The sequence below is a fragment of the Tursiops truncatus genome, chromosome 21 (genome assembly GCF_011762595.2).
Source record: "Tursiops truncatus isolate mTurTru1 chromosome 21, mTurTru1.mat.Y, whole genome shotgun sequence".
NCBI classification, from domain to species: domain Eukaryota; kingdom Metazoa; phylum Chordata; class Mammalia; order Artiodactyla; family Delphinidae; genus Tursiops; species Tursiops truncatus.
In genome coordinates, this window is record NC_047054.1 from 18,316,107 (window position 1) to 18,343,958 (window position 27,852).

Below are 27,852 nucleotides of genomic sequence, written 5' to 3' on the forward strand. Positions count from 1 at the left end.
TGAAGTATAGTTTGAAATCAGGGCGCATGTTGACTCCAGCTTTGTTCTCCTTTCTCAAGACTGCTTTGGCTGTGTGGGCCCTTTTGTGGTTCCACACAAACTTTAGTATTATTGTTCTATTTCTGTGAAAAATGTCATTGTAATTTTTATAAGGATTGGATTGAATCTGTAGATTGCTTTGGGTAGTATGGACATTTTAACAATATTGATTACTCCAATCCATGAGCATACAATATCTTTCCATTTATTTATTTCATCTTTAATTTTTTTCATTACCATCTTATAGTTTTCAATGTATAGGTCTTTTACCTCCCTGATTAAATTTATCCCAAGGTATTTTATTCTTTTTGATGCAATTGAAATGGGATTGTTTTCTTAACTTCCTTTTCTAATAGTTTGCTATTAGTGTATAGAAATACAACAGTGTTTTGTGTATTGATTCTGTATCCTGTAATTTTACTGAATTTGTTTATTATTTCTAATCATTTTTGATGGAGTCTTTATAATATCATGTCATCTGCAAACAGTAGTAGTTTTTTTTTTTAACTCTTTATTTTATATTGGAGTATAGCCGATTAACAATGTTGTGATGGTTTCAGGTGCACAGCAGAGAAACTCAGGCATACATATACATGTATCCATTCTCCCCAGAACAGTAGTAGTTTTACTTCTTCCTTTTCAATTCGGATGCCTTTTTATTTTCTTGCCTAATTGCTCTAGCTAGGACTTCTAATAATATGTTAAACAAAATTGTTGGGCTTCACTGGTGGCACAGTGGTTGAGAATCCACCTGCCAATGCAGGGGACACGGGTTGGAGCCCTGGTCTGGGAAGATCCCACATGCCGCAGAGCAACTAAGCCTGTGTACCACAACTACTGAGCCTGCACCCTAGAGCCCGCGTGCCACAACTACTGAAGCCCATGAGCCTAGAGCCTGTGCTCTGCAACAAGAGAAGCCACCACGATGAGAAGCCTGTGCACTGCAATGAGGAGTAGTCCCTGATCACCGCAACTAGAGAAAAGCCCGCACGCAGCAATGAAGACCCAACGCAGCCAAAAATAAATAAATAAATAAATAAATACATTTAAAAAAACAAAAAAACCCCAAAAGTGGTGAGAGTGGGCATCTTTGCCTTGTTTACTGGACATTTACCAATTGGTTAAAGCTGGATAACTTTCCTTACATGGAACAAAGAGAAGTCTTGGAGCTAGGTTAGGTAACTTGTGCTGAGCAGGCAATTGCTGATTGGTTGGCATAGGACCTCCTTTTCTGTGACAGCTGAGCATAGAAAGTTAGTTAAATTTTGGTTTGCTAATGTGGGTCTTAGCATGAGTGACTTCATCTTGTCCCAATCTGGTTACTTTAACAATGATAACTAGAAATCATATCAGAATCATTCAAAGTGAAGATGACCCATTCAAAGACACTAGTAGGTTAAAAGTTAAAGGATAGACAACAATATTCCATGTCAATACACACAGACACACACACATGCACACATGCACATGGACACTGGATATAATAATATCAAAAAAGTAAATTTTAAGAAATAGTAACAGGCTTAAGAGAAATTGTTCATAATAATATGGTCAATTCAGGACATAAAAAACATAAATATGTAAAATCTAAAAAAAGATACAAAATACATGAAGCAAAATCTCTTATATCTGGAAGAAGAAATAGATAAATCTATAAGCATAGAGATTTGAACATCACTTTCTCAATAATTCAAAAAAAATTGGTAGGAACATTTGAACAACAGACCTAGTTGACATTTATAGAATAATTCACCAAACAACAGGAGAATACATATTCTTTTAAAATGCACACAGATTATATACCCAGATAGATGATACTTGAGACCATAAAACAAGTCTCAATAAATTTATAAGTATTGAAACCATAAAAATATGTTCTCTGAGAGCAAGAGAATAAAAAAACAAACAAAAAAGAATGTCACTAATATTCCCAACACTTGGAAATTAAACAGCATGCTGTTGCATAACTCATGGGTCAAAGAGAATATTAATGGAAAATTAGGAAATATTTGGAACTGGATAAAAATGGAAATACTACCATCAACAATTTGTAGAATGCAGCTAGACCACATCATTAGAAATAAATTTGTAGCAGTCAACATTGTATTAAAAAAGAAGGGCAAACTTAACCTAAAAAACAGGAAAGAAAAGACTAGAAATTAGTGAAATTGAAAACAGAAAAACAGTAGAGAAAAATCAGTCAAACTGAAAGTTTTTTCTTTGAGAAGGTGAATAAAAGAATAATCCTCTCACCAAACTAATCAGTATAAAAATGGAAAACAGATTAAAAAGTTGGGTGAAGAGGGTTAAAGATACAAACTTCCACTTATAAAATAAATGTCATGGGGATGTAATGTACAGTATGATTAACAACACTGTATTGCATATTTGAAAGTTGCTAAGAAAGTAGATCTCAAAAGTACTCATTACAAAAAAAAATTGTAACTGTATGGGGATGCATGTTAATTAGACTTATGTGATGATAATTTTGAAATATATAGAAGTACTGAATCACTATGTTGTATACCTGAAACTAATATACTGTTACATGTCAATTATACCTCAATTTTTTTTAAAAAGTCACTGGATACCTAAAGAAAAGTACTTAATCCTAGTAACTTCATCAATCTTCCTTACCAAAAAAAAAACCAAAAAGGGAAAACACAAATTATCAATATCTATCATGATATCTAGCAGTCAAGGTCTAAAGACTTTAAAAAATAAGTGTGAAATAATATGAATATCTTTAAGACAATATATTTGAAAACTTAGAAAGAATAAATAAATATCATAAATGACACAAACTAACAAGCTTCACAGTGGAGAAAATAGATAACCTGAAAAGCCCTATAACTTTTTTTAAAAAAACTGAATATAGTTGATGTACAATATTATATGTTACAGGTAAACAATATAGTGATTCACAATTTTAAAGGTTATACCCCATTTATAGTTATTATAAAATATTGGCTATATTCTCTATGTTGTACAATATACCCTTATAGCTTATTTTATATCTAATAGTTTGTACCTCTTAATACCCTACCCCTACATTGCCCCTCCCCACTTTCCTCTCGCCACTGGTAACCACTAGTTTGTTCTCTCTATCTGTGAGTCTGCTTCTTTTTTGTTATCTTCACTTGTTTGCTGTATTTCATAGATTCCACATATGTGATAACAAACAGTATTTGTCTCTCTCTGACTTATTTCACTTAGCCTGTAATATTTATCTTCTAATCAAATAATTTTAATAAGCATAATTGTTGCTTTTATTACATGATCAGGTGGATTCTCAATATTGGCTCACTGAAAGTCTGTCCATTCTACCCTTCTTCTAGATGAAGATACTGAAAGTAAAAAAAAAAAAACCAAAAACTACATTTCACATTTTCCACATTCCCTTGTAGATCGAGCCTGAGTAAAAATTATCCAGTAAGAATAACTCCTTTGCAAATTAGAAAGTACAATAGGTAGAGCCCATCTTCCTGGAGTCCTTGCCTTTTGCTTCTGAGAAGCAAATACATGCGTCTGTACAACTTTCCTGCAGCAAAGTTCTGGAGAATGGTATTCATTATTCAGCTCTTTGGATGAGAAGCAGTTGAAGAGGCAGAGTCCTGGGTCCTCGTCTTTGGGCCCAGATCCCTCCTTTGGATACCTCAGAGGTAGTAGGTACCCTGAAAGTTCACTCCTAAATTGTCTGGGAGACATTCCAAGAGCCCCAGCCTAGATTTGGCCCCTTCAAACCTTTCAACAATTTTGTAGATATCTTATTCCCTGAATTAAATACCTTTCTGCTTAAAACTCCTAAGTACTTTAAAGATCATTAGGTCTCTCTTTTGGTGCACTGAACTCCTGAGTGAAATTCGAAATATTTAAAAATGAATAAATTAATAGAAATTCTTTATAAGCAGGGGTTAGCAAACTTTCTCATATAGGGTCAAATAGTAAATAATTTAGGCTTTGTGGGATATGCACTCGCTGTCACAAATGCCTAATTCTGAAGTTGTAGCAAAAGCAGCCATAGACAATATGTAAACAAATGGACATGACTGCATTCCAATAAAACTTTATTTATAAAAACAGACCATAGTTTACTATAAGGATAACTCAGGTTTTAATAAATATTTGATTCAAATGTCTTGAAAAACAAGTCTATTTTTTAAATGACATTATTTTATTAAATTCCATGACTCAAAATAGATGCACATACATTTCAACACTTTTCCTTTTGTTTTAGTAAATAACAGAAAATATGATTTGAGTTCTTGTGATTCATGAATAAAATGTCATTCTTTTTTGCAGAATCTGTGAATATCATGAAACTGATTCCATTCTAAAGATGTCAAAACATTTCTGAGAGTTCTGTTAAATTCATTTTGTTTGGAATTTTATAAACTATTCTTACATTTTGTGAAATTCTCTAAAATTAAGGTGTTTTATTTTCTTTGAAAAGAGACAAAGTTATTAATCTAACGAACAAATTATCATACTAAGAAATAGTATTTTCAATACTAATTCAAGTATGTTATGTTTTGTGCATGTTATGGCATGTTATTTTTGGTGTCATGTCATTTTCTTTATAATGTGTAATTTGATATTGAATAATCTTTACGATCTTAAGATTCCATTATGCCTTTCTGCTTGAACTTGCACTTTTCATGCCTTAGCCCCAAAGTGACTCATATTACTCTGTTCGTATTTTTTCAGCCATAGCAGTCACATGACCCCACAAGTGGGCTGGAAAGTTTGATCTCCCAAACACCCAGGAAGGAAAGGAGAACTCACTGTTGATGAGTCCTAGCGTGCCTTCCACATGCCCCTTCTAGATTCTAAACCCAAGCATAATGAGTGTTTTATTATATTTATTCCACCTACATGTCTGTCAAAGCAGCTAACTCATAACAGATCCTCAATAAACATTTTTTTGAAATATTGACAATGTCAAAGAAATTGACATCCACAAAAAATTACAGAAAGTATATATTTCACGGGTCCAAAAATGGACACAAAAATTAAAATATAACGATGTCACAAGAACTATTATAACAATACCGATTATAACTGGTATTAGAATAATACCAATGAATACTTATGATTATCTGCTCTGTGAAAGCACAGCTATATAAACTTATTCAGTTTTCACCATAAAATATGAGATAACGTTCTCCTTCATCCTGTTTTAGAGATGAGGAAGACTGGCACAGTGAGGTTAAATAACTTGCCCCAAATCACGTAGCTAAATAGAGTAGATCTGGAATTTGAAGCCAGGTAGTTTGGCTCTAGAATGTGTGACTTTTTTCCCATGTTGTCAAAATGCTAGAATTCATGAGCAAATCAACCATGATGGTATACATAACAAGAATCTTTCCAACCATTTTAAAGTTTAAATGGTTCATTTAAATTGCTGAATTTTCAAGGACAAGAATAATTCAGGAGAGAAATAAATAAGAATATAGAAAATATAACAATCCATCTTGCTGACATCGAAGTGTACTCAGGTGAATGTACTGGGTAAAATAGCATGCCAATATTACACATGAGTTATCAGAGATGAAAGAAATTTGCTAGTCAGTTTGTCTTTCCTAAGAGATTGCTGTTTTAAGAAAAAGTATTGTAATATTAATGAAGAAGATTCAATGTTGGTTTTACATTTTCCAATTCTAACCTTTTAATTTACCGTATACAATGTAACAATGTACTCACGGAGGACATACCAGATGCCAAGCACTGTTAAACGTGCTTTACAACTATGAACTTATTCAATTCTAATAGATCTTTTTGAAAATCAGCTTACAGATGAAAAACTGAGATAAAATAACATGCCTGATGGCACAGTCAGCAAGTACCAGAGGCAGGATTCAAAATCTTGGCAGCCATTCTTTATTTATTTATTTATGGTACGCGGGCCTCTCACTGTTGTGGTCTCTCCCGTTGCGGAGCACAGGCTCCGGACGCGCAGGCTCAGCGGCCATGGCTCACGGGCCCAGCCGCTCCGCGGCATGTGGGATCTTCCCACACCGGGGCACGAACCCGTGTCCCCTGTCTCGGCAGGCGAACTCTCAACCACTGTGCCACCAAGGAAGCCCTTGAATAGCTTTTTACTAGCTGATTTATACTCTATCTTTGAAGACCTCATCTTGCTTGTTTTTTCCTATGTTGTATGAATATAGCAAGTGATTTGGATGCAAAGAGTTTATTTTGAGACATAATAATCTCAGTAACCAATTTTCTAACAATTCTCCTTAATCTGTCTCAGCTAAGTAGGTATTTTGAAATGTAAGAAATACAGTGTTTGGGGTATAGGTTTTGGAGACGGGCTGGAATATTTGATATGCCACTGTCTCCCACAGTAAAAACAAAATGAAATGAACAAATAAACAAAATCTCTTCCATCTGATGTAAAAGCAACCAGGGAAGACTATTCCCTTTGGTTAAATCAGTGCAATGTGAAGTCTGTGTAAACTTGTTGTAAGCATTATGACAGATGGGAAAGAACTCATTTAAATTTAAAAAACCTTTTGCCTTGCAAAGGAATTTTCTTAAGATAATTTGTATTCACATCTAAATAGTAGGAGCCTGAAGATTAAGCATTGCAATTGCCATTTATATTACAGAGAAAAATGCAATCTTGAGCAGGTTATATGAATTCCATTTCTTCATTTTTCTGAATCATCCTCTTCTTTGAACTATTATTTGGAAGATGGTGTTGCTTTTTGTCTTTTATGGGGTTTCTTCACTTTGGTTGATGATAAAAAGTTGCCATTTCCTTTCATCCTCATCATGTTCATTGTTCTCCTTAGTTGGGTGCTTTTTGGATGTTCTTGTCCTGCAGAGAGCTGCAGGACTCCCTCAGATCTGTTCAGGCATCAGAGCCCAATTAACAACGTTCTAACTATTCTTTTCATCTTAGATATGGGTAAATTAAGGTGTTTACCTCTAAGTAGCTAAGGATTGAGTGCATATTTTTAAGTGGGTCTTTACTAAAGATCACAATGCCTATCTCCATATTACATATCTAATGAAGAGAAATAGAATATGACCAATTTTTATGTAAGAATTCATTTATTCATACTGCCCATGATTCAGTAGAGACAGCATTCCATTTATAAAGTTACCATTGAAATCATGTAAACTATTAAACTTTGAACTCTTAACAACTGAACTGGGGAAAAGAAAAAAGTCCTAGACAATGGTGATTAGCCAGAGAAGAATATGTATTCTTGAGACCATCTGGTTTCTCTACATCGGCTTCTATTTGGTTATCATCATCATTGTAGTAGTAAGAACTCTGGCTAATGTAAGCAGCAAAAAAAAGGACTTAAAGACTCTCTGGTCCCTCTGGTCCAATTAGTGGGAAGATTGGAGAGCCCAGCTTGAGAAGTAAAGTGGGCTAAGCACGCAGGCCCAAAGCCACCTTCAGTTAAGGATGTTACTCATAGCATCACCCACACGGGATCCTTGATAAGAAACTTTTCTCTGGACTCTCATTCCCACCATTGCTATGAATTGTTTCCTAGCTATCCTAAAGTCTTTGTCTTATTTTCTCAACACTCAGAATTCAGGCAGGATTGAGTCACTGGCCTGGCCTCCAGTTTTCAAGGAGCAGGAAGAGAAACCTTCTTGAACTTGCAGCCTTGTGGACCCTGGCTCCCCAGAAGATATATACTCACAGTGGGGGATTTACTAGCAACCAAAAGTGTTTCTAATGCTCTTTAGCCAACCTCTTTGGACCCATTTCAGTCATCATTATCATATTCACAGGTAGTATAGTATTGCAAAGAATGATCAGTTAACAAACAATTTGGGTTCTAATTCAGTCATTTACCATCCTGATAGGTTTGGCTAAGGAAGTTATCTTCTCTGAGCCTTTGTTTTCTCAGTTTTAAACTGGGATAATACTATTCCGTCTAGAATGTAAGGTCATTGTAAGGAATGATATGAGATAACCTGTGTAATATTTCTTTCGATTTTTGTCCATTCAAAAAAAGTATTAAGGGCCTACTAGGTGTGAGACTGAAAAAAAAAAAGTAACAATATGTGTCCTAAAGAATATATTATTGTGGGAGTTCCCTGGGAGGCCAGAGCTTAGGACTCCACACTTCCACTGCAGGGGCATGGGTTCAATCCCTGGTCAGGAAACTAAGATCCCACATATCGTGCAGCACAGCCAAAACATAATAATAATAATAAAATAAAACAAAATAAAAAGTTAATCAACATTAGAAAAAAGAAAGTATTATTGTAAGGTATTTTAATTATCATTTTAATTAAAAATATATTGAGAATATGCATGTTCTCATTCTGTTTGAAAAATGGGACAAATAGGTGAAAAGTCAAACAACACTATGATAAATAAGAAATTTAAGAGAACAGAAAATTATTGCTAGGATATTCCTGTACCACCAATGTCTCTTCTGAGACATATTTCTTATCCTAATCCAACCACTTTATTTGTGAGAGAGCTGGCATTCTTATAAAACCCCACCTCTAGGGGAAAATGAATGGTCAAATGTAACCAATCAGAACCCATTCCTGAAGCCTTTGAAGTTGGAACCATTTATAAAATATGTGCCTTGGTCAGAAAAAATCTTGTGTAGAATACATCAGTGTTGAATAAGGGATTCCGTGTATCTGTTAACTGGTGCTGGGGAAAGCACTGAAAGCAGGAAAGGCAAATCCACATCCTAAGCAAGTGTTTATTCCAGTGAGGATTAAACATTCTTCCCTGGAAGAAACCAGATTAGGTTTTAGCATTAGCCTCTGCTGTTGAAATATTGGAAACTCATTTGCAATATGCAGATCATCCTTCTTGAGAGGAAGCCCATGTTGTTCAGCTCAGGAGCCACTTTCATCTCTTTTGCAATATGACTTATACGTGTACTAACTGCGGGGAAAAAACTGGCTGGCTTTCACCAGAGAAAGTCATTTTGTCAGTCAGATTATTCGGTCCCCCAGTGGGTGCCCTCTAGTGGACATTTACACCGGAAATGAGTGTTTTCACGTTTCATTCATATATCATTTCCCCAGAATCACAGCTTTGCGACATTAATATTTGATTGTGCCCTGATCTCAAGAGTTTTCCTAGTGATGCAGGAAAGCTTTTGGATGACTATCCTGATAGGGAGGGGAAGTTTCATTAGCTGCTATTTGACCCTTTCCACCATAAGAGGTTTTGCCCAATAGATCAAGGAACCAATGTGCATTCGTCCAATTGTTAAATATATCTATTCTCAATACATATTTATGACTGGAGAAATAACCATAGGATGGGTCTGTAGTCCCTTAGGATCCACTGTGAAATGGACTTGGGCCAAGAACGGCATGAGCTCTGAGTCTCTATTTAACAGACACCAGTAAATCACCTTGGTTTATTGCCTTAGGAACCTCTGGAGAGGGCATCAAGGGAGGTTTATGATATAGTTTTTGTTAATAAACGGAATCGTGTTCTCCCCAAATTCATATACTGAAATCCTAACCCCTAGTACCTGAGAATGTGGCTGTATTTGGAAATAGGGCCTTGAAAATGGTGATTAAGGTAAAATGAGGCCTTAATCCAATATGACTAGTGTCCTTATAAGAAGAAGAAACTTGAATGATAGACACCAGGGGAATGTGAGCATCAAGGGACAACCATGTGAAGGAGAAGCAAAAGGGCAGCCATGTGTAAGCCAAGGAGAGAGGCCTCAGGGGAAACCAAACCTGCTGACACCCTGATCTTGGACCTCAGCCTCCAGAGCTGTGAAAAATAAATTTCTATTGTTTGAGCCACCCTGTCTATCTAACGCGGTGTTTTATTATGGCAGCTCAAACAAACAAAGAGTCCTGGGTTAGTTTTCTACTGCTTCAATAACATATTAACAAATTTAGTGGCTAAAAAGAATACAAGTTTATTTTCTCACAGTCCTCTAGGTTCGATGTCCAAAATGAATCTCACTGGGCTAAAATTAAGTTGTCATCAGGGCTGCATTACTTTCTCAACACTGAAGGGAACATCTATGTTCTTGCCTTTTACAGCCTCTAGAGGGCACTCACAGGCTTTAGCCTGTGGCCTTTTTCCTCCGTCATCAAAACTGGAAACTTCCTCTGACCCTCTTCTTCTGCCTCCCTCTCCTACTTTTATGGATCCTGGTTATTACCTTGGACCCACTCAGATAATTCCAGAATAATTTTCCTAAGTCAGCTGATTAGGAACCTTAAATCCATGTACAAACTTAATTCCCCTTCGCCTTGTAACATAACATTCTTCTGGGAATTAGGATGTGGATAGCTTTCTGGGGGAGGACATTATTCTGCCAACCCTAAGTCCTATCACCAGCCATTGGTTATTCTTAAAAGGTAGTGGATATTTTAGCTATCACAGTTCTGGAAATGGGTATGATACTGAAATCTCCACAGTAACAAGAGGTTTCTGCCTAACAGAAATTTTCTGCTTATATAGGTCAAGTAGCCCTTAAGAGGCCACCAACATTCCCAGGTAATAAGTATTTATTTCATTTCTAGACAATTAACATGAAGAACCAACTCTCCTTCCTTTCACAAATCTCCTGCTGGGCTGCCATTTGCCAGACCTCATCAGAAGCCAGAGATCAAGAGAGCTGTGTGTTTCAGCCCAGAAAGTCAAGCTCCTGGGGAAAATAGAAGGATAGAGAAAGGTGGAGAGTGGGTCTGGAGTAGTAAATGAGAAAAATTTAAGCCCACCATCTCTCACCATCAAATCCATTATCAAGTCCCATTAAATTCGCCTTTTAATATCTTTCTCCACTTCTCCCCTTTACCACTGACACCACCCAAGTCCAAGCTGCCATCAACTTTCCCAGACACCATTGCAGTAATTTCCTAACTAGTTGACTTGTGCTCAACCACACTGCCCACATCCAATTTGTTCTCCATGTTGCATTCAGTCAACTTTTAAAACCCAAATATGGCTCATTCATCCCACTTCAAAATCATTAATGCCTTTCCACTGCTTTTTTGGTTTTTTTTTAATTTATTTTTTTTGGCTGCGTTGGGTCTTCGTTGCTGCGTGTGGGCTTTCTCTAGTTGCGGCGAGCAGGGGCTACTCCTCGATGTGGTGCGTGGGCTTCTTATTGCGCTGGCTTCTCTTGTTGCAGAGCATGGGCTCTAGGGCATACGGGCTTCAGTAGTTGTGGCATGTGGGCTCAGTAGTTGTGGCTCACGGACACTAGAGTGCAGGCTCAGTAGTTGTGGGACATGGACTCAGTAGTTGTGGCTTGTGGGCTCTAGAGTGCAGGCTCAGTAGTTGTGGTACACGGGCTTAGTTGCTCTGCGGCATGTGGGATCTTCCCGGACCAGGGCTCGAACCCGTGTCCCCTGCGTTGGCAGGCAGGTTCTTAGCCACTGCACCACCAGGGAAGTCCCTCCACTGCTCTTAAGATAAAGAAAAACTCCTCAGTTCATGGCCACCTACCCAACGCTCAGCCTTAGGTGGAACCTTGCTTGCCACTTTTTCCATTTTTACCCTGGCCACGTTGGCCTTGCTCTGGTCTTTGACACTCTTCATGTTCCTGTCTTTTTCAGGCATTTGGATGACTGTCTTTTGCACCCAAGGCAGTCTTTCCCCCTTTTCAGCAATTCAGTATCCACTCCCTCTTTGGATGGTAAGTGTCCTTTTCTGAGTTGTCAGACTACATAGACATCCACTATTGCTTTTTGCCTCACTACACTTTTTCTATCTTTCCTGTGCCCCACGGGAGATGCCAGGAACTACATTGCTCAGAATCACCTTCCCCATACGATTCCTGGTTAGAGTCGGCTAAGGAGTAGTGTTTTCAAGAGATCTGGAAGTCAAAGAGAGAGCCCTTTATTCTCTGAAAGCTAATGGAGGCAGATCAAACAGGAAAAGACAGATCTGAGCTTTGGAAGCACTCCTGGAAATCATCAGCCATAGCTTCTGAAGATATGGGAGAAAATGGAGATGTAGAGATGAGTAATTATGTGTGTTCATGAAAACTAAGGATCCAAGTGGCATAGTGGAAAGAACATCATAGAATATAGATTCTAGTTCATGCTCTGTCACTGGCCAGGTGGCCCTAGATAAATTTTTTGAAGAGTCTTTAAGTTCTCTCATTTTAAAATGAAGAATTTTTTTGCTGTGAGTAGGAAAGAATATGGCACATGTAAAGTTGCTATAAAATGAGTGATACTCAGTTTGCTGCCATTCTCTTAGCTGTGGTAGAAAGTTCTGTTCTCTTTTGAGCCCCTAGCCTGACATCTCATAATGATTCCAGGAGACTTCTGGATAAGAATTTGCTTAAGGAGGGAATTCCCTGGTGGTCCAGTGGTTAGGACTCCAGGCTCTCACTGCTGAGGGTCCAGGTTTCATCCCTGGTAACTAAAATTCCACCAGTCGTGTGGTGTGGCAAAAAAAAAAAAAAAAGAAAGAAAAAGAGGAAGAATTTGCTTAATGAATTTTGCTCAAGCTTAAATTGACACTTTTACCACATTTAAGCTTATTTAAACTACATGCGTCTGTCCCTCTGAAGCCAGACTTCCCTAAATTCAGGGCATTCATGTTTTAAAAGTATCACTTAAAAATATCACAATCACTTTTTTCTTAACTGGCATTTTTGTGTCTCACGAGGAAGGGGTGATTTGTTAATGTTGCTTGAGGGAAATTAGTCACTAGTATTTTGTACATACTCTACCCACCCTTACCCCTCACCACTTCCCTAACTATCCAAGGAACCTGTGACTTTTAGGGCCGTCACACACTTTCTTGACTTGCAGCATGTCTTTTGTTGAAAACTGGAGTTGATACGTCAGGTCAGGTATAGGAACTGAGGTGAACAGTATGTTAGTGTGAAGTTTTATGGGAACCTCACTAGGAGTTGGGCTGTGTTTAATATTTGCTGGAGCTGGAGCTGTCGGAGGCTAAAATTTCCTCCAGTGTCTGTTTCTGTCTCCTCTGTAGTTTGGGGGTTTCCCTACAAACTTCCCTTAAAAAAGAACTTTTTGCAGGTCTTTCCGCTCTAATCCACTCTTATCCTACTGGAGCCCAAGAGGCGGTAAGGTATGGGGGAGGGGAAGTGTTCTATAACTGATTAAATCCCAGTCTTTCACCGGACATTTAAAAATGCTTACTTTCCCCTCCCTCTTCCAGAGGCGCCAATTGAGTTTTTGAGTTTTCTTGGCTCTTCGCTGTAAGAACCTGGTGGGGTTCCTGTTTGGAGCACCAAGAAGTATCCATGGAATATAAATTAAACACCTTCCCCCAAAAGAATCGATCTAAAAATTAGCTCATTTGTGTAATGTTGTGTGTTTTTTATTATACGTGTCCTACTGGAACTTGAAGTGATTAAATAAATGAGATTAAAAGTGTAAAACTCTGACAGGGGTAGAAGATGAAGGTCATTCCTTTGCTCTGATTCTATGCCTGAGACCCCTTTCCTCTATTATACTCTTGGGGAAATAAGTAACTTTTTAGGTGCTCGAAAGAGATCGATAGATAATGCTAACATCACTATAGACAGAGCTGAAGTGAGTAGTATGGGATTACTACTTTTACTTAGTAGGAATCCTTTCCTCCTGTGTTTTGTGTTTGAAGCTAGAGATAAGGGATATAGGGAAAAGGATTAAGAAAAACAAATCACTTAAACATGGAGTCTTCCCTCAAGGTTATATAGTACGAAAGAGATCATGAGAATTAGTGGAAGATAATGAGATTAATAGAAGATAAATAATAATGAGAATGTTATAGAAGGCAGACATATCTTATTAAAAGGAAAAGATCAGTCTGCCATACATTATGTACCCTGTTACATTAACTCCATTTCTTTTTCATTTTACTTCTCTTTTTCTTTTGTGAAGTCCTAGATGGGAAGAGGAATGAGTTATCTGACAAATTTAGATTTTGCAAACTTGTGCACTGAGGGGAGTACTATTGAAATACATTGTTAAGAAAGATTTCCAACATACAAATGTGTCATTTCCTTTTTCATGTGCCCTGCTGAAATATTATGTGATAAAGGCTTTAGGTTTCAATTGTTAAGAGAGGGAAGTGGATAAATCAGTGCTGCCGTCTTTAGGACACGGTAAAAGAAGTTTACTTATGCTTTTCCCAAATTGCTTCTATTGAGTGTATGTGTCTACTCTGTGTTTGTGTGTGTCTAAGCGTATGCATGTATGTGATATGTGAGAGATATATACATATGGGATCAATAATTTGTGGTAGAATTTTTTTATCGTATCCCTAATTATTTGATTTGATTGTTTCAGTGATAGATATTTCTGCTAGATTTTCTGTGGGTGAAAAATGTATATGTGTGCTGAACTAGCAAGAGATTTTTGGCATATAGTTTTGCATATTTTATTACAAATTATTGACTTTATTCAAAATATGACTAAATATATTTTAATTAGTCTCATCTGCTTAGTTTTTACATGATACTTTTGACTTTGTACTTCATATTGTCTTTACTGCTCATATAGCAGATCTTGGTTGGGCATCTATTATGTGCGCTTCCCTGAACTAGATATAGGGAAAGGACACGAAAAATAAAATATAGTCTCTGTCTTCAAGAAGATCATGACCTAAGGCAAATTGGCATAATATAATTTGAGCACTGTAAGTGGTGTGAAAGTGCTCTATATAACTACTGTGGGGGTACAGGAGGGCCAAACCTACTTCAAGAGGAGAAAGAAAAACCTTCATGGAGGTGTTAGAATTTAAGTTCACCTTGAAGAATGATTAAGATTTACACGACATAAAAAACGGGGGTTAGGCGTCTCATTGGCAATGTGAGAATAGTGATAGAAAAGTCATAAAAGTGAGATTATAAATGTTTTACACAGGGTTTAGGAGCCGTTGTTCTGGTAGTACACTGCCGACCTTCAGGCCCTAGCTCCCCCTCTCCCTAGCTGTGTTACGTTAACTAGGTACTTCAATGTTTTAGCTCTTGGTTTCCCAACCTGTAAAATAGAGAAAATACCTCATGGTGCTGCTGTGAGGATAAAAGAAGAAAAGATCATGTTAAAAAAAAATCGGTGTTTTAAAATATTGGTGATTCATTTATTGGTTGTTCTCTGTGTACTAGACAATTTACAAAAGTTATTTTTAATTCTCATAATCTTTAAATTGATATTATAACCATATAAATGGTTATATATAGTCATGTGTATATATATATTATATATAAAGAATCTGCAATCAAATAAATTAAAATATTTGCCAAAGATCACATGGCAAGGAAAGGACACAGCCAGCATTCACATCTAGATCTCACATTAAAGAATTGATGCTCTTTCTCCTTCACTGCAGAGGATGAATATGGGTAGCATCAGGGGCAACATGGATGTTTCCAGGCCTTACCTTAATCCCTCTTACGGATGTGTTCTGTAAGTGTAGAGCTACTGATTTCACAAGCATGTTAATTTTATGTTCACTTCATGTGGGTTTTTAACTGTTCATAAAATCAGAGTTTTTGTTTTTAAATAATAAGATTACAAAGTTATTATTTACCCCAAATCTTAACAGTGAAATTAACATTGAGAGTTTGAAGATAAATTCAAATAAGACATAGTCTTAGAAAAAAAGAATGTGCATTAAATTATATTACGTAAAGAGAGTTTTTTTTCATATCTATGTAAAGAAAGATACCCTGGGGAATGTATGAGCCATTGATATGAATAAGCAAAAACTCAAGAAGAAAAATAAATAGTAAAAAATTACATGGAAATAGCCTTTCTACACTAAAAGTAAAAAAATGCAAATGAAAGCCACCTTAAGGTATCATTTAACTCTTACTAAAATCTAAATAATTCTAAAATAAACATTGTTACTGAATAGTGGTGAATTTGGTTTAAAACATAAGTGACTGGAATCTTTGTAAATGTGTGCGATCTTTTTAAAGAGCAGTAAGACAGTAGATACTAAGAAGTTTGAGGTAGTCTTCCTGTCACCTGGTAGTTCAACATATCGTGAATTATCCTAAGAAACATTTCAAAAGAAGAAAGCTAAGTTATAAAAATATTTACAGCATCATCATCTATATTAGTTAAACATTGCCCTCCAAAGAACAGGGAACATTTTTCTAAAAAGAATTGTAGGAAAATGACTGCATAAATAAGATACATTTATTAGATGAATTATTATATAGCCCATCATTTTAAATTTGAAAAAATAGTTCAAAGTATAAAGTTATTGATATGATTTTAAGGGAAATGCATAAGACCAAATGATAATGTACACTATGGTATCAATTTATAACAGGTATACACTCAATGTTTTTCTTCTGTTAGGGTGATGGGATGATAGAAGTTTTGTCCCAACTTATCTTTAATAGTGTTATAATGTTTTTGTAATAAAAACAGGAAAAAAGAAGAGTGTGTTTTCAAACAGAAAAACACTGAAATTCTTTCATTGTTTTTCCTGTTGTAGCTTCTCTAAACTTTTCACCCATTTCATGAAAAGCTGATATTGCAGAGATGTGTTTCACTTCTCATGAGAACATGATTTCAGTAGATTATACAAACTCAAACGATTTCATAATTCTTTATCAGTGCATTGACAGTTGTTAGGAATAAATTTATGAGAAGTTAGTTTTCTTCTTAACTTTGGAAAAGGCATTTAAAGGCACACTTAGATTATGTGAATTGTTCACTGGCTGATAAAGCCTCACATGTATATATTCTCTAACACTACTAAAACATGTATACTATGGAGTAAGGAACTGGAGGAATCTGGTAAGTCTCACGAATGTCTTTGAGGCAAAAGTGGGAACCTTGGGGGTGAGATTTTTTGTTTCAGTTTCCTATTTACACACAATTCAGAGAAAAACCTTTTATTTCCCAAAGTGTAGCAGAAGAATTTTTTATATTTCTGCATTAGTGAAATGCAGACTTTTCTTGAGGCATAACCCCGGGTCTAAAATCCAGTCATCTTGCAAAATATTTTGTCTTTCATTTATTTATGGAATTTCTCCTAGTGATGAACACATGCTAAGTGGCAGGAACTCTCTAGTCATTGAACCAAAGAGATAAAAACTCCTGAGTCATGGATCTAACTTGTGCAAAAAGAGACAGACAATAGACACGATAAACAAGGGAAATGTATTTCATGTTAGACGGTGGTAAGTTTGGGGCTGGGAATCAAGGCAGGAAGGAGAAGAGGAAGTGAAAGAGGTAGGCTGCCATTTTAAATCTGATGCTGGAGAATGGTCTGTCTGAGCTAGTGAGCTTTTAGTCAGGACCCACGCGAGATCGGAGAGTGTTCACATGTTTTGAGCAGAGGAGTGATATGATCTGACTTACTTTTTTCAGAGGAACATTCTAGAGGCTGTGTGGAAAGTAAAGTGGAGGGAACTGAATGAAGCTGAGAGACCACATAGGGAGCTATTAAAATCGTCCAGGTGAGAAAGATGATGGGGCTTAAGCCAGGATGGCAGGAGGGGAGGTGACGAGAAGCAGTCAGTTTCTGCTTAGGGTTTGAAATCAGACCAGCAAGATCTGATGGTAGATTGGATGTGGAGGATGACAGAAAGTGGGTGACAAGGAGACCCCTAGGTTTCGGCCATATTAGAAATCCAGATGGTGGTGTTGTTAGGGAGATGCATATCCAGGTCTGCAGTTAAAAGGAGTGGCCTGGGTGGGAGATGAAGATGGAGAGTCATCAGCCGTATAGATTGTATCTAAAGCAATGAGACTAGTGAGCTCACCGAGGGAGTGAATAAAGATAAAAAGAGGACAAGAACTGAGACCAGGCACACTCCAGTGTCAGTAGTTTGGGAGATGAGAAGAACAAGCAGGAAAAAATAACGCTGTCCTCAATGTACTGCCTCAGTACTATCTTCAGCATCTCTTCTCAACGGAAAAGCAAGAACATGACTAGATTTCCAGTGTACACTCAAGGCATTTCATTTTTATACATTTACTGCTTCTTGATTTCTCAGCATCTGCTTCTGCCTCTACCATATGAGGAATACAGCTCAAATTCCGTGTGGCAGGTTATGGGTGACCTGCATGTCTTGACATTCTTTTCTTTTTTCCCTGACCCTGACTTCCTGTTCTACCGTAGTGTCAGAGTTTCTTCCTTATTTTTAGTACTGCCATTCTTTCTTTACTAGCCTACTAAATATGTTTGTTTGTATCTGCCATATTTTTTCCCTGAAAAATAATTTCTACTCTTTGATTTTTTTCTCCTAGTCTTTGTTAAAGTGCTACATTTTGATGCTTGTTCATCAATTCTTTTGAATTTCCTCCTCCTTCTTAATGCCTCTTGGATTCGCCCCTCAATTGCCTACCCCACTGCTACTATCTAAGATGCCTGGCTGGGTAGATAAAAATGAACTGAAATCTGAAAATTGGGATCGAGTGGAAGGAATGGCTTTGAGGAAGTGAGGGGTTGCTATGCCACCAGATACGGGTCTTTGGGTGAGAGTGATCTAGAATGAAGTCCTGGCCTCTGCTTTGAATGCCCATACTTTTCTAGCATTGCCATATTAATTCTGTATTGCCACACACCTGATTATGTCATGTATGCCTTGCTACACAAAAAATAGTAAAAAGTAGTAAAAAAAAAAAAGAATGATTATAATAATAAACAGATGATATAAATGGGTGGCATGCCAACATTAAAAATCCTGGAAAAAGAAAAGTTAGGTTGATGTGGAAAGTACACCATTGTAGCTAGCTGTATTATTAAAAAAAAAAAAATCTGATTCTGAGACATGAGATCTGAGCTGGATGTATTGGCCTGGTCAGGACGCAGGTAGTGGCTCTGCCATGTAAATAGATGAGAGTCTCAGCGAGTATGGATACTAAGAATAAAAGAAAGAAAGAACAGAAAATGCCAGCAATCTTATGACAACGTCATCTATGATTAACTTAATCTATTTTTAATAGAAAAAAGTATACTGATATTTCATACAGATCATGATTAACCCTTGTTATACACTGCTCCAGAAAACAGACAGAACTCATGGTGCACCCAGAGTAGCCAGAGGGAAGTATTTTTCATTCATCATGCCACTCAACAGATTTTAGTGTTCATCTCCCTTTCACCCTCTATACCTCTATAGCCCAGATATTTATTTATTTATTTGTTGGCTGCATCACCCAGCATGTGGGATCTTAGTTCCCCGACCAGGGATCGAACCCATGCCCTCTGGAGTGGAAGTGTGGAGTCCTAACCACTGGACAGCCAGGGAATTCCCAGATATGGTCGTTTAGTCTAATCCACTTGTAGGCATTTATTAGAGGGTTTTCTTTTTCAGTTTTAATAAAGAAAGAAAAGAAATCACAGTTTGAAATACAGTAATGTAAAAGATGTATATTATCCTCTAAAGCCCATAAAAGATAGATCAAAGTGTAGAGGGCTAAAGAAAAACAAAATTGAGAACGTCCCTGGTGGTGCAGTGGTTAAGAATCCTCCTACCAATGCAGGGGACACGGGTTCAATCCCTGGTCCAGGAAGATCCCACATGCCGCAGAGCAACTGAGCCCATGCACCACAACTACTGAGCCTGCGCTCGAGAGCCCGCAAGCCACAACTACTGAGGCCCACGCAAGCTAGAGCCCGCCCGCCGCAACTACTGAGCCCACGTGCTGCAACTACTGGAGCCTGCGCTCCACAATAAGAGAAGCCACTGCAATGAGAAGCCTGCTTAGTTGCCCTGTGGCATGTGGGATCTTAGTTCCCCGACCAGGGATCGAACCCACGTCCCCTGCATTGGAAGGCAGATTCTTAACCACTGGACCACCAGGGAAGTCCCAAGGATGTTTCCTTTGTATATAGGTGAAAATGGAGTCATAATATCTCAACTATTAGAGCCAAAACCATAGTCAAACACGTAGAGAAGGGGCTGGTAGACAGACTGACAGGAAAAGATTTCTAGGTACATAGCAGGGGTGTCTAAATGTATATACTTTGTGAGCCCATCCTTTATAAACTGAGCTCAAAGTTTAAAAGCTTTGCCACAGTCCTAACTGCTTTTTTTTTTTTTTGGCTGCGTTGGGTCTTCACTGCTGCACTCGGGCTTTCTCTAGTTGCGGCGAGCGGGGGCTACTCTTTGTTGTGGTGCGTGGGCTTTGCACTGCGGTGGCTTCTCTTGTTGCGCAGTGCGGGCTCTAGGCGCGCGGGCTCTAGAGCGCCAGCTCAGTAGTTGTGGCTTGCGGGCTCTAGAGCGCAGACTCAGTAGTTGTGGCGCACGGGCTTAGCTGCTCCACGGCATGTGGGATCTTCCTGGACCAGGGCTCGAACCCGTGCCCCTGCATTGGCAGGTGGATTCTTAACCACTGCACCACCAGGCAGGTCCCCCAATTGCTTTGAATTGTAGTTTTAAAATGCATTTAGCTAAGTTTTATTGTCGTCTCATTTTAAAAACTTATTTGTTTGTTCATTTGTTTTCCATGGCAAGTAAAAAACTGTCATCCAAATCAAATAATAGAGTGAATTAAAAGGGGGGAAATGGCAGGAGAGTCTGGACCTGAATTAATCAATTTGGTTTCCTATAATAGTGAATGTTCCCAGATAATCGTTTATTTAGCTTCACCTCTGCCTTAGAAAAGAGAATGTAGGTTCTATAAATTCCCCCTCTGCCTGCTTCCTCCAGAGTGGCTGAAGCATTTAAAGAACACACTCCTTGGTCAGATCAATAGGATTTACAAAAAACTAAGATCAGGTTACGGAATGATGCAGGTACAAACTGCAAAATAAAGAATCTCCTTGGTAATATTTTTAAAAATACATTGACAGGAGTTGAGTCACATCCTTACTTGTCAAAACCTCTTCCCAAAGTAGGATGAACGTTTGCATATGAATGGTTGTCCTTCAGTTTCTGGAGGAGACATGAGTTTGATGTCCTGGAGCTGCCAGTGCACTCAGTTACAACTTCAGCTCTGCTAAATCCATAACTCATCATTAGAGAAAATAAATAATAATCAGAAGATGTTGGCTTTAGGCTAAATTTATCAATCAAATGAACTGAACTGTTTCCAAGAAAAAGTCATACAATTTCTCTTCATGGCAAATGTTCTTAAAATGCAGTCCTCAGATGGGCAGCAACAGCATCACTAGAAAACTTGTTGGGATTGCAAATTCTTTACCCCTACCCTAAATATCAGAAACCCTGGGGGTGGGGCCCCTCAATGTGTTTTAAAGGAAGCCCTTCAAATGATTCTGATGCACCTTAAAGAGACGTAGACATAGACTGGGTCATAAAATATAATAGATTGTGCTTAAAAAGATACAAGCACATATTTGAGATGCTGCCAATGTATATAGTGAAGGAACCCTGAAAGAAAAATATGTGAGAAAGAAAAGAAAAAAAGGAAGCAAAGAGAAGAGAAAGGAAAGGGAAGGGAAGCGAAGGGAAGCGAAGGGAAGGAAAGGAAGACAAAGGAAAAGAAAAAAGCTGGCTCCTAATCTGTGACTAGACTTTGTTAAATCTTTCTAAAGGAATAAAGCTGATGCCTTGGCAAAAGAAAACTTGGCTCATGAAGCTCTGATAAAAGATCACAGGAAACATTTTTTCCAAATTTTGCATAACTGTTTGCTCTATCTGGAACCTCTGATAAAAGATCACAGGAAATATTTCCTTCAACTTTTCAGCTACTGTTTGTTCTAAGGGAAATTCTTTTTTTTTCTTTTCGGCTGAATGGTTGTTTTCTGCCAGTTGGATTTTTTTTGGTTTTTTTTTTGGCTAAGAGAGCAAAGTTACCTCTCACTCTAAAAAAACACACATCTACAATCACAGGTACACATTTGTACATAGAAAGATACATGAGTGGATTCATGTAAATCTGTCCTTTAATGTTAAAATTAAAACTTATGGGTAAGTATAATATGTTGCTATATAGGGCAGATATGTAAATTTAACTAACTAATTATACTTGTTCCCTTGCTAAAATTGGATTTTAATTATAAATGTCAATTTGAAACTTTTTGCCAAAGGGCCCTAGCAATTCCATGTGTAATTATCATATTTCTCCACGTGTTTGATAGAAGTATGGAACCGTGGGAGAGCTTTCCCAATCAACAGGAGGACACTAATAGCTGTACAGAATCTGTGAAGTTTGATGCTCACTCAATGACCGCTTTGCTTCCTCCGAGTAAGTAGAATGAGAGTGGGGTGCTCGTGGAGATTGTCCGTAGAGTTAGTGACACTATGTAAAATTATGGTCTTGAGACTTACCCTAAATGTGTACATTCCATCTGCCAGGTTGGATTTCAAATTTAGTCACCTGACAGATGGAACATCCCATCTTGCTTATAGTGTGGCTGCTTCTTCTCTTTTTAAAAAATGTATTTATTCATCTATTTATTTATTCATCCATTTTTGGCTGTGTTGGGTCTTCCTTGTTGCGCATGGGCTTTCTCCAGTTGCGGCGAGCAGGGGCCACTCTTTGATGTGGTGCGCAGGCTTCTCATTGTGGTGGCTTCTCTTGTTGTGGAGCATGGGCTCTAGGCATGCAGGCTTTAGTAGTTGTGGCTCGCAGGCTCAGTAGTTGTGGCCCACAGGCTTAGTTGCTCTGCGGCATGTGGGATCCTCCTGGACCAGGGCTTGAACCCATGTCCCCTGCATTGGCAGGCGGACTCTCAACCACTGCGCCACCAGGGAAGCCCCGCTCCTTCTCTTTTTTCCTTCAATTTTCCCCCTTTTCTTTATTGTTTTCTTCTCTTTACTTAATTCTTTTCTCCTTTTTTGTTCAATCCCTCATAGAACGTTATTGAACAATGTCTAAACTTTTGTTTTAATTTAGGAGTTTACAACCTGAAAACAAAATTTCCTTCTTTTTGATTAAACAATAAAAACAATGGCCATAGGAAAGAAATTTGTATTCACTTAATCAGAGAAATGTCTTCCTTTGCTAGTAAGTTTCCCCTCTACATTGAGTTATCTTTTCTACAATTAGCATCCCATTATGTGAATTGGTGTTCCATATAAACAAATAATACTAAAATATTACTATGTTCTGAAATATCCAGAGAATGGGCTTCATTGATCCATTCCAAAGTTTAATCAAAATGTGAGTCATTTTATTTCATTTTTTTCACATTATATTCAAATCATAAGAAGCATCCAAATACAAAACTATTGAGATGGAATTAGGAGAGACAGTTTGCATAATTATCATTGACAATAATGTTTCTCTTATCTCACTTAAAATCTGAAAAAATGGTATAATTACATAGTTGCATGAAGAATTTTATTTTCACCCAGAATATATTCCCATGTGAAATAGAAGAATGAAATTTAGGTTTGCATGTATGTTGGTATGGTATCAGTACTAAAGTTTTCCAGCTAGTGCCCCCAAATGAGACAAGTACAACTTGCAGAGAATAGTAACTTTGTCCTGGATGTTTAATTAATGGATAAGACAATCAAATGTCCATACTGATACCTGTATTGGCTTCTTCTGTGACTGTCCCTTTTGCTTTGTACTGAATAAATAAGAACCTATTTTTTGTTCCCTTTTTATTCCAATAGGTTTGATACTAGCAATGTAATTGGAGATTTCAAAAATTTTAAGTAAGAAGAGTAAGTTTTCTAACAGTAGGTTGGGCTTTTGTTTTTCAGATCCTAAAAATGGCCCAACTCTTCAAGAGAAAATGAAGTCTTTCAAAGCTGCACTGATTGCCCTTTATCTCCTTGTGTTTGTAGTTCTTGTACCTATCATCGGAATAGTGGCAGGTACAGTATTCTAGAGTTCTGAAACTCAGCAACTCATCCTGTGAATTAATTATTGCAGGAGCAAAAAGAAGCATTCAGTCTTTTGTATATGGGAGATTCATAAGGGTGACTTCACATCACAAAGTGTTCCTCAGAGTTATTTCATGAAAAAATAGATTCTGCAAAGTTATTAAGTAAAAAAAAAAGATTTTTAAATAGCATAGAAAATGGAAGTTTGAGATAAAAATATAGATATGGAAAGGTAAGATGGAAATAATTAGACCATTTCAAAAATATTACCCCCTGAAGTCCTATATATTTCTAATGATGCATCATAAATTTCATGGTAAGTATTCTAGTTGCCAATGTGAGGATATAAACATGATCATTTACATTAATGATGCCTAAAATATAAAAATAAGCCAGTTGTTCAAGAAATACACTTCTACTCCTAGTATTGAGAGCAGAAAGTATTCCTGTGAGTCTTCAAACAGAGGAAACCTCGTAAAATAATGGCCTATCCCTCAGTAATATTTGTACAGTTTATATGGCCACATATTTCATAAGGGTATTATTTAAAACATCTCTAAAAATAACCTGCTAGCATCCTTTCAAAGAAAAATAAAAATAGAACACTTTGCTTGGGTTCTACATGATGTTTTTCAGGTACATTTTTTTTTTTTTTGGAGAGTTTGGCTTGAATTGCGGATAAATTTGAGGATTTCTACAGAGGTGGATGGCTTGCATATAACTCAAGCAAATCTGTAAATATTGTTTTCCTCAGGAGCATTTTTGAGGGATTTGATTGGCATTTGAATTTATATACCTTGTAGCTCTCCTCTTTGTGAGTGGCAAAATGGACATATGCTCGAGCAAGAGATAGGCTGGGAGGAAGATATATTTTTATGTGCATGCTAATCAGTTTAATAAGAAAATTCTCCTAATAAAGGCCAAACCTCCTCCACCAAGAGACAACCTAAAGAATATTCCAAGAGATAGCCAAAAATTCTACTAAGAAAGAAATGATAATGAAAACAACAATAACTGTAACATTTTTGTAATGCTTCTGAGCATGTACTATGTTCAGGCACTAGGCTATACATTTTCCACAGATTATCTCAATACACCTTACAGTTACCCTTGAGCAGATGTATGCTTACCCTCATCATCCACAAAAGGAAACTGTTCAGCAATGGAGTTGGAGTTCCCACCCATGGCTCCTGACTCCTAACTTCTGTGGTCTATTATCTCCCAGTGCAATCGGGGTTTTAGAACAAAATATGGTTGGCCAATAAAAAAACAAAACAAAACAGAGTTGTCATAATTTTAGGCAGGAAAATACTTTCCATATGTAAAAATCAACTCCTATTTTGAAACAAAAACATTAGCCAACCACAACAAACGGATCCAATCAGCCTGTCAAACCAACCACAGCCATCTAAGTAAAAGAACCTGATATGTTTGTCATTAAACAACTAACTTCCTGATGAACTGAGATTATCTGTGTGCTGTTCATGTATATGCTTATCTGTAGTTTGAAATGCATAACTGAAAGATGTGTCATTGTTAGGGATCATTAGCTAATAGCCAGTTAGAATTTGGTACATTTCATCACTTTTATACAAACCGTGGCCTACAGAGCCAACCTCAGGGAGTGCAACTTCTTTCTACTAGGCCCAGGCAGAATACGAACTGAAGTCTGGAAAGACTTCAGGGTTCTAACCAAGTTCAAAAATCTCTGGGCTATTAGAAAATACTACCAAGTCAACACATTTTTTCTAGGGTTGACAATGATTGATTTGAAGTAGCTTTGTTTCCTAAAGCTGTAGCATGTACCTATTACGACTGACAAAAAGCTAAAAATGTTCAAATCTTATAAGTTCACGTTAGCACCCAAATTCACCAGAATTTGAAACAGATCTCCCTGTGTCTATCATACTTGAATAATAAACACTGACAATCCATTTACAGCTGTAAGTTGTAGGTCAGAATATTTTCCAAAAGAAAACTAAAATGCAATACATATCTCTACTTGATATCCAAAACTTTCAAATATAGACAAAATGTATCCCTGAAATGATAGAAATTACTCTGTTTTGGCAAATATAAATCAGTAGATAAAATAAAGTGTTATACATGAAAACTCTATTTAAAGTGTCTTATACATTGAAAGATATTTCTTAATTATAAAATCTTCTCCATGCGCTACCTTTTCTTCAAGAAGCTACTAGATCACTATCACAGTACAGTGACATAGAATAATGTCTCTGAAGAATAAGATATAATCTAAGATTAATGTATATAAATTGTTACTGATACATTGAAGATCCTTTAGCTCAAAATAATATAAATTTTGGGTAGAAGAAGGTTTTGCCAACATGAAAGAGCAAATGTGATCTGTAAAATCAAATATAACTCTCTCCCTAGGTCTTTGCACAAGCCATAAAATTTGTCTCCTTTCAAATGTAAAATAGAAAAGTCACAAAATGGCATCTCTCTGATGATAATGAAAGAAATGAACATTTGAAAATATGAACTCTGTCATTCTTTACCTAGATTTCTGATACAGTATTAAATTTTTTAAAGAAAGTAAGGATTAAATTAGTTTTCATTCAAGATTTGGGAAAATAAGCAATATTGTGTTTTTAAGTCTATAAGCAAAAAATAGCCTTTATTGTCAGTTCATGTTGAACTTGGTATTAAAGAAAAATCCTTGGTTACATGACATTTTGTTAAATCAAGTCTTCCCTTTCTATACTGTGAAGAAGTTTTGCTTTACCCATATGAAATAAGAAGTATTTCCAGTGAAAGTAAAAATTATATGGTTGAGTAATTAGATCAATATGTCTGTTAAAGCACATATGTGCATTAATATATGATATTTGTTTTTCTCTTTTGGGATTGACATATATGTACTACTATGTATAAAATAGATAACTAATGAGAACCTACAGTATAGCATAGGGAACTCTACCCAGTGCTCTATGGTGACCTAAATGGGAAGGAAATCCAAAAAAGAGGAGATATATGTATACGTATGGCTGATTCACTTTGCTGTACAGCAGAAACTGACACAGCAGTCTAAAGCAACTATACTCCAATAAAAAATAAATAAAGCACAGATACTACCTTTCTCATAGAATACTCAACGTCCTCCCAATTTTTTTATATTACACAACATTAATTCCCCTTGTTATCAGTATTGGCCATACAGATATTGAATCTGAAATATTAATAATAATTAAAATATTGAAAAGTATCAAATGTGTATTATGTGCCAGGAAAAGATCTAAGCACTTTGCATATATCAGCTCATTTAATTATTTAAACACTGACTAGTAGTATCCTATTTATACAGATAGTGAAATGGAAGCATGGACCAATTAATTTGCTCAAACGCACAGCTTATAAAGGAAAAAGCAAGAATCACTAATCCAGGCAGCTCTCCTCCAGAACTTAGATTATTAACTGTTACCTAAAAAGGCAGTAATTATCACAAAAGAAAAATTTTTAAGGGACAAGTTTGAGATAATTTTGCAAATATTGTTAGTTTAGATTTCTTATTGTTAAAGTCAAAGTCCATTCCCAGTCATTTTCTATTCCCAGAGTCGCTCAAGCGGTGCTTTATATATAGTAGGTGCTTAATAAATAAATCATAGAATTGATGACTCCATGAATGAGGCTGTCAATCCAAAACTTGCTCCCTACACTTAATTTAATAAATGTGATGAGATCCAAGTAAGAAGTATACTATTTTGTATAATTTATTGATATATTTAGAAATGTAAAATAATGTACATGCAATATGGTCTCGGTTGTGGATTATATCAAAATGTAGTTACATATTTTATTAATTCAAATAAGCTAATTTTAAAGAGAATGTAACTAGGAAAATATGATATAATGTGTTTTATTTTTAATTGGGATTTAATTGCATATGTAGTTTAATACTTAATATAATCATAGCTACAATGACAACCATCATCAAACAGCTTCTTTAAGTAAAGGTGGTGAAGACTCTGTAACTAAGATAATATCTTTCAAGGATAAGGCACCTTAATTTGTGTAGAGTTTTCACACGTGCCATCTGTGTGCTACTTGATTTACATGCCCTATCGCATTCATCCTCAGCACCACTGTAAGATAGTTATTACTTTTAGATCACTGGGGAAACCTAATCAAGGAA

The 27,852-nt window shown here is 36.7% G+C and overlaps 1 protein-coding gene across 4 annotated transcripts in view; it reads left to right on the forward strand.

Annotated features, from left to right (window-relative positions):
- Positions 1-14,011: 14,011 nt before the first annotated feature.
- The window catches only part of MSR1 (macrophage scavenger receptor 1), a 65,730-nt gene continuing 51,889 nt past the window's right edge, over positions 14,012-27,852 (forward strand). For 3 of the 4 annotated variants that reach the window (XM_019921640.3, XM_073798524.1, XM_019921641.3), the window contains exons 1-3: positions 14,012-14,090; positions 21,998-22,104; positions 23,574-23,687. In XM_019921640.3, the coding sequence (XP_019777199.2) occupies positions 22,002-22,104; positions 23,574-23,687 (217 nt within the window). In that variant the 5' untranslated portion in view covers positions 14,012-14,090; positions 21,998-22,001. Of the gene's footprint in view, positions 14,091-17,365; positions 17,406-21,997; positions 22,105-23,573; positions 23,688-27,852 lie in introns of those variants that run through there. The other variant, XM_073798523.1, reaches the window with a different exon arrangement.